The sequence below is a fragment of the Carlito syrichta genome, unplaced genomic scaffold, assembly GCF_000164805.1.
Source record: "Carlito syrichta isolate Samal-C Ts95f unplaced genomic scaffold, Tarsius_syrichta-2.0.1 Scaffold304418, whole genome shotgun sequence".
In the NCBI taxonomy this organism is placed as follows: domain Eukaryota; kingdom Metazoa; phylum Chordata; class Mammalia; order Primates; family Tarsiidae; genus Carlito; species Carlito syrichta.
Window position 1 is genome coordinate 269,641 of NW_007248514.1, and position 7,487 is coordinate 277,127.

Sequence of the window (7,487 nt, forward strand, 5' to 3'; positions counted from 1 at the left end):
GGTGGGGGAAAGGTGGCATGTGGGTGCAAAGGGTTTAGAGTCATTTCCCCCATCTCTGTCGGTCTGTCTGTCTCTCGCCCTCCCCATCTCTGAAGTCAAAGTTGGGGAGGTGGCTGGAATGGTACCCTGAGCACCCAGGGCTTAGCAGCCTTAGGGGCAAGCCAATTTCCCCAAAGGCAGAGCCTGGAGTCCAGGGCAGTGGCCAGGCTGTCTTGGGGCGAAGGGAGACCCCTCCCTCCTTCCCCTAGCCAGAGAGTCGTGAGACTCCAGGGATAGGCTCTCTGGGGTACCCACTGCCTCCTCTCAGAGAACTAGCCTGAGGGCCACTACCCCAACTTTTCTGGACTTCCCCAGCTGGGGAGCAGGGAGGAGGAAAATGTAAAAGGGTGCTCATGAGGAAAGGGGCCGTGCAGACCGGGGGTTGAGGTCCAGAGGACCCTCGCCAGACTCCCCCCAGTCAAGGGCTTGTGGAGTCTCCCCGAGACCTGCAGAATGCTCAGGTCATCAGCCCTTCCAAGGGTGGCCCCTCATGGCCCAATTTCGAAGTACAGGGGGAAGCGCAGAGCACAAGTTCCGGCGGGGATGGCCCATGATTTATTTGCTGGTCTCCAGTTAGCAAGCAGGCGGAGAGGCGATGCATTCCAGCAGATCAATTTTTCTTATTGGAAAAGCATTAGGCAGAGGAGGGGGCAGTGGGTAGAGCCCTCTCCTTCACCCCCAGCTCTTTTTCCTTTCTTTTGGAAACAGACTGTCCCCAGCCCTGCTCACCAAATGCCACCCTGCACTTGTAAACAAAGCTGCAAGGGCCAGTTTCCTGGGATTGCAGGCCTGGGGGGATGGCGCAGGGCTCCCTGGCCCCTGCAGGTCCCCAGTTTCCAAACAGACCCCAGTCCCAGCCCCAACTCTCACCCCACCTCCCAAGGTGAAACCAAACCAAAACAATCCCCCAAACTTTCCTGCCCTTGTCTGTTTCCTGTTCTTGCCTTTCCCACAGAAGGCAGGAGAACTGGGGAGACCAGAGGGGAACTTTAGGGAGGAAGAGTGGCAGGGGAAATCCGAGCCCCCACCCAGATATAACCAGACTGGGGTTTTGTTCTGTCCAGCTCCGGGGCGGCGCAGCGGACGGCAAACTTACAGCCGGTATCAGACCTTGGAACTAGAAAAGGAGTTTCTCTTTAATCCTTATTTGACACGAAAGCGCCGGATTGAAGTCTCTCACGCCCTGGGACTGACCGAGAGACAAGTGAAGATCTGGTTCCAGAATCGAAGGATGAAGTGGAAAAAGGAGAACAACAAAGATAAACTGCCGGGAGCCCGAGACGAGGAGAAGGTGGAGGAAGAAGGAAACGAGGAAGAGGAGAAAGAAGAAGAGGAAAAGGAAGAAAACAAGGACTAAGCAAAAAAGAGAGACCCCCCCTTTTAGCAACTCCCTTGAAGTTTCGTTTTATGGTAGCAGATAAATTGAGAAGTTTACGACTGTCATTTGCTTTTATAGAGAATAGAATGACACTCACAACTCTAACTACCTGTCAGATACTTGCAGCTCTGGTTTTATTACCTTTGGACTTCCCCTGCTCTTTATTTGTTTGGGGGCTGGAGGGGGGAGACCGAGACACAGCAAAGAAAAGTTCGGACTCTCTGTCTCACTCCTGGCCCCAACACACACACTTGTCCCTATCCCCACCCCCTGAGCCTTCCTGAATTTTAAGGTCTGAGACCTGGCCTCCTCCCTTCTCTTTGCCCCTTCTTGCCACACTCCCACCTCCCTGCTTAGCTGGTATTTATTTTAGAGGGAGCCCCTCAAATGTGGAAGAGGACTTGTGGCTTTGTTTTTATTCTAAGATCGGTGTACTATATTTACTTTGGAAAAAGAAGGAAAAGGAAAGAGAAAAATGAAGAAGGAAAGAAAAGAAAAGGAAAAGGAAACTGTTAAAGAAATAGGGAAAAGATGGCAAGACATATCCCCTCCCCCTCCCTGGGGCTCCCTGCGTAGAAAAACCCCCTTGACTTTCTCCAGGAACCTGATGGAGACCTGAAGAGATGTGGGTCTCTCCCCTCCCCCCCCACGTTTCCATAGGGGCAGAGAGGAGCCTGCAGTCACCTCTAAAATCCTACCTAGCCATTCCATGGCCACTCGGGCCCATGCCTTCCTCTCCCTCGATGTTTGATTTCTGTCCTATTGGGCCCGGCTTCCTCTGAGCTGCATTCGTGTTAGCGCTCAGACATCTCCATAATCATGAAAATAATAATAATAATACTGATAATAAATCTTTAACATACTACCTAAAGGGAACCTGCAATAATCTTGAAGAAAAGAAATTTTTAAAAATCCTATTACAGGAGAAAAAAAGAGGAAAAAAATGAAAAATTTAAAAAAAAAAGAAAGAAAGAAACCTCCAGCGTATTTTATCACTACCTATAGAAAGAAATCCTGCTTTGAGAGTATTCGTAATGCGGTTTTGTTGTCGTTTGTTGCTGCTTATTTCACTAAGAAAAACCCAACAACTGAGACTGCCTAGCCCGCTGGTCCTGTGCGCTTTTATTGTGCTTCTAACCCCAGTAGAGTAGAACGAAATTGCACTGAATGTATAGTTAACTCTGTCTTGAATTCTCTGTTTATGCAATGTGCTCGAAAGAAAAAAAAACGTTAAAAATATATCTATAATAATAATTTTTGGTCATTTGTCTTTACGTCCAGCTATGAATGTAGATTTTGTGTCCCGACAGCCCTGTTCCTGGTCCAAGTACTTTGTATTGTATACGTGAGTCATAATAAAAAAAAAAAGGAGAAAAATATGATGCTGGAATGACTTGCCTTTTCTCCACAGCTCTTCCCTATTCTCTCCCCCTCCCTCTTTATCCCCTTACCCAAAACTCTGGAAAAGGTTTGCTCCACTGATGTGACTTGGGGTGGGGGAACTCACATGGGAAGAAGCCTGGGAGTTGAGAGGGCAGGTGAAAGGGCTGGGGGTTGAGAGGAAGAGGAAGAAGATTAGTCCATTGGTTGGGAGAGGAAAGGGCATATTGATATGCTCTTGGGGAATCGCGGCTCCAAATAAAGTGGGTTTCTAGATGCCAGGACCCCATTGGGAAGAAAGATACCCTCAGTCACCCAACCTCCTCCTCCTCAGCCCTGGGCTGGGCCCAGACAAAGAATCTGCCCATGCCACTCGAGCAGCTACGACTTTTTCTTCTTGGGGCCGGGGCTGAGGATGGGGCAGTGGGATTCTTTCTGATCTCCACATGGCCCTGATGGCCAACCCTTGACACCCAGCACCCAGCCCTGGAATGGTGAACAGTCTGTGGGATGTGTGACCTGTCTGCAGGGTGAGGCTGGGAGATACCTCAAGCTGGGGTACCAAGCATGGGGGTGTTGGGGATTGAGCTTGGAGGAGAGGCGAAGGGAAGGGGCCATAAGTGAGCTGGTGGACCAACCAACTTGAGTCCACATCCTGAAATTCAAATTCGGTGGTAGGTCGGCACAGAGCCATTACTGTCACTCAGCCGGTTTGTGTCCACTCCAGCCTCTATTCGGCTGCTTCAAGCCCGCTCCCTGCTTCACCTTGGCAATTGGGCAGCCTGCCTGGCCCCAAAGTGTGGGCCATGGGCCTGCTGAGTGGACAGTCCCCCACCCCAGCCACAGCAGGGTAAGGAGAGTCTCCATTGCAATCTTCATTCCCCCAAAAATAAAGAATTGAAGGCTCAGAGACCCAGAGAGCAAAGGGGTCTCTCACTTCTCTCTGGAGAGTCCTAGACTGAAAAATCTGTTTATGCCAATAAGATTCTGGTCAAATAATCCCAAATTCCAGAGATACAAGTCTTCTGACTCAGCCAGGAGAGGGGGAAAAGGGGAGGGGAGGGGATCTTCTGGTCTTAAAAACCAGACCCCCCAAAGACTGAAATATTTTTGAGGCCAGATTTCTCTGTGTCTGTGTCTGTGTTCGTCTCCTGGTCAATGCTTTGCCCAGATCTAGGCCCAGAGCTAGTTTTGCTGTGTGTAGTTTCACCCGGGTCCCAGTCCCTGGCTTCCACGCAAAGTGGTCCTGAGTACAGGATTGGGTCAGGCTTCACTCTTAGGGACTCCTGGAGCCCGAGAGAGGCTGCATCAGGGAAGCACAGACTGTGGGCAGCTGGGGACAGCTTTGAGAGGGATCGTGGGGAAATCTACCGGAACCTGGGGTCCCTGCTGTGAGCTGAGGCGGCAGCCAGGTAACCCCATTTGCTGTGGGAAACATGGCTAACCCCCCCCCCCCCGGGAGGCCCGAAAAGACAGCGTTTGCTCTGACCTCGGGCCTTCCCGTGGGCCGTGCCCTTCGTACTCCGAGGGCCGGCCGAGGCCGTTTCATTCTTAAATGTGGAATTATGGTTGCTATTAATAAACATATCTGGCCCAGTAGCCCAGGGGGATGAACCTAGCATTAAGTGTCTCCGAAGGGGCTCGCCGTCTTTTCCCCACACCAAGTGTCCGGCTCATCCCTGTTCCTGCTCGGCAATGTCCGTGGCCCCACGCCCAGCGCGTCGGAGGGCGGGGTGCGTCTGGCGCCCGGCTTCCCTGGAGATGCCAGGCGCATGGAGGGCCAGACCAAGGGAGCCCCAGCCACCCGCTCAAGCAGTACCCACGCCCCCGCCCCTCATGCCCACTGCCTCTGTTTTCTCGTTTGGAAAGAAAAGGAGGTAAAAATCCGTTTTATGGGGGAACGTAATTGCGAGCGGGATGCGCTCTCTTTAGAAACGCGCCCTCCCAAATGCTCCCGCCGTCCCATTACCGGAATGGGGACCATTCGGCGGCTGCAGATAGGACTTTTTCCCATTCTTTACTTTTTTATTAGCCAATCAAAGTGGCTTCCGAAAGCTATTTGTGATTTGTGAAAAATAGTATCTTTCAAAATGCTGAGTTGAAGCATCTCGCTCATTGCGCCTTGAATTTATTATTCTAATCTCAACCGAAGAGACGGGATAATGCAGCTATTAACTTGGGGGGCAAATTCGTTTCTCCGGATTAGAAAAAATTCTCTCTCTACTCCTTCATTGCAGAGGCCAAGGGAGGTGCTGGCCTGCAAAAGATCTGGGGGTGGGGGCCCGGGGAGGAAGGGAGTGCCCTGATGGGCTCCTGGGGGGACCCTCGGATGGGAGAGTGGCTTGGTCTCCCCAATCTTATCTTCCCTGAATGCGATGCCCCAGCCACCGCAGTTGGGAAAGTTGCCCCCCACCCCAATTAGAGAGAACTCCTTGGGACAGGTTGTGCCACAGACGAGAAGTAAAATTTCCGGTGAACTGCCCGCAGTGCCGTCTTATTCTCCCCGCTGCCCATTGTGAAAAGCTGGCCCAGCGCTTCCTCGTCGTAATTTTTAACTACCTGTTATAAAATTTATGGGTGGGTTTGTAAAAGATACGAGGTCCCTGCATCCGGCTAGGGGAACTGCTTGGCTTACTGTGGAGGAAATTTGGGGAAGGTATAAGGGATCCCCTGACGGTTGGGGTGGGGGCACCCAGCCACTAAGGCTTCCATGCCAGCCGGATGCGGGACTGAGTCGAGAACTGCCGACCTTCAAATCTCCAGCCGGTGGGAGAGTGACCGGGCTGTTTGCTGCCCCCCGCAAACAGTCGCTAAGAGGACATTTATTCTGGGGTTCCCCACACTGGACTCGCCACCACAATGATGGGTCTAAGAAACAGCGTGCTCGGAATTTTAGCGCAGAAGGTGGAATTCAGAGCAGGAAAAGGTTCTTTTTTCAGGGCCTCGGGAGCACGTCCCAGCTGCCGGGACACCACTGAACCAGGAAAAATTTCTGAAAAAGGGCAGATGGGTGTAGGCAACCTGACAAGATTTAAAAAAAAAAAAAAAAAGGCTTCAAAGTGCCTTGCACCCCAAAGTAAAAGGACCAAGATCTTGGGCCTTCGGGTTTTTAAATTTTTTTACTTGTAAAGGATTTCCAGTAAGCTGCCATTTGAACCTGGAAATGAGGAGACCTGATGCCAAAGATGGTCCTGAAGGAAAATGTCATTCTCTCTAACAACAGGATCTGGGGATGAAGGTGGCTTTGAGGGTCCTCAGGCTGCCCCAATTTCTCACCCCTCCTGCTGCCGCTGCAGGATTGCCCAGGGCTGGTCTAATCCTCTCGGCTCTTCAGACCACGGCCAGGTCAGGCTTGGAGAGGAGATTGCCAGCGGCCTGCCACTCCTGTTCCTGTCTGGAGTGGGAGTTTTCGGGGCATCCCATAGGGAGGATGTTCTCTCTTCCAAGAAAAAAAGGTGGGGGGGTAGGGAGAGAATCCCTTTTCAGTCCCGTCATTTTGTCAGCCGTCACTGCCCCAAGGCCACAAATCTTTGCAAAGCTTTGAATACCCCAGATCCAATCTTAATACCCCATTTATTGAGGACAATATTTAAAATTCGGCTCAGCAAGGGGAGGCAGCCGACCCCCAGCGCCTGAAACCTTCCTTCTTGATGCCCCGCTTCCGCCCTCAGCTCTCTCCACGCTGGTCCAGAGAAGCCCGGCCCGTGGGGAGTGGGCGGTGGGCGGTGGGTGTGGGTGGGGGTGGGGGTCCGGGGATGCTCCCTCTCTGAGAGAATTGGGTAAACATGGCGACCGCGGCGCCCATTTGCACACGCTACACAAATGCATCGCATTCCCGGTTGTTTGCAGAAAATTTACAGCTGAGTAATAAAAGTTTACGATCGACTCACAAGTTGGATTGGCCACAAGAAGTCATGTGGATTCCATCCATGAACGTGAACTTTTTATTGTGGTTTGTCCGTTCGGAGCGCTCCGCAGAACAGTCCTCCCTGTAAGAGCCTAACCATTGCCAGGGAAACCTGCGCTGGGCGCTCCCTTCATTACCAGTAATTTTTTTTATTAATCTGATTAATAATTATTTTCCCCCCATTTCATTTTTTTCCTCCCAGGTGGAGTTGCCGAAGCTGGGGGCACCCAGGGAGGGCGGGGAGGGGAGGAGAGAGGCAGGAGTTGGGGGCATCCCCCTCTCCCTTCCGACCCTCTGGCCCCCAAGGGGCAGGAGGAATGCGGGAGCAGGAGTTGAGATAGGGCGCCGCGACGCCTCCGCCCCTCCCCTCTCCCCGGCACTGCCTCCGGCCCCCTCTTGCAACTCTGCTTAATTTTACTTGGCTTTTTGATGATTGGGATTATTCTTTTTTATTTTTGATTTCATGTAAAGTACATGTGTGTGTGTGGAGCTGAGACAGGCTCGGCAGCGGCACAGAATGAGGGAAGACGAGAAAGACAGAGAGTGGGAGAGAGAGAGAGGCAGAGAGAGAGGGAGAGAGGGAGAGTGACAGCAGCGCCCGGTAAGTGTTTCCTTATTGGTTCAAATATGTAACTAATGGTCCGTAGCTGGGTGGCGGTTTCAAGATAAGGACAGCAGCGGCTTGTCTTGATTAGAGAAGAGGGGGCTGGCGAGAGGGTGGGCGCGTGGGTAATTATGGGGAGGAAAAGTGGGGGGGAGAAATGGGGTTAAACTGGAATACTG

General features: G+C 52.0%; 3 protein-coding genes across 4 annotated transcripts in view; all 3 read left to right on the forward strand.

The window, feature by feature from the left end:
- Positions 1–2,353, forward strand: part of LOC103262269 (homeobox protein Hox-C8) — a 2,888-nt gene extending 535 nt beyond the window's left edge. Inside the window, exon 2 of the mRNA XM_008059892.1 lies at positions 1,104–2,353. Coding sequence (XP_008058083.1) covers positions 1,104–1,396 — 293 coding nt within the window. The 3' untranslated portion in view covers positions 1,397–2,353. The remainder of the gene's footprint in view (positions 1–1,103) is intronic.
- Positions 1–7,487, forward strand: part of HOXC6 (homeobox C6) — a 34,534-nt gene that overhangs the window by 14,629 nt on the left and 12,418 nt on the right. The window contains exon 1 of one of the 2 annotated variants that reach the window (XM_008059891.1): positions 7,054–7,305. The exons of the other annotated variant lie outside the window; for it this stretch is intronic. The gene's annotated coding sequence lies outside the window, so the exon portion shown is untranslated. Of the gene's footprint in view, positions 1–7,053; positions 7,306–7,487 lie in introns of those variants that run through there. 2 annotated transcript variants of the gene reach the window in all.
- Positions 6,736–7,487, forward strand: part of HOXC4 (homeobox C4) — a 38,502-nt gene continuing 37,750 nt past the window's right edge. The window contains exon 1 of the mRNA XM_008059888.1: positions 6,736–7,305. The gene's annotated coding sequence lies outside the window, so the exon portion shown is untranslated. The remainder of the gene's footprint in view (positions 7,306–7,487) is intronic.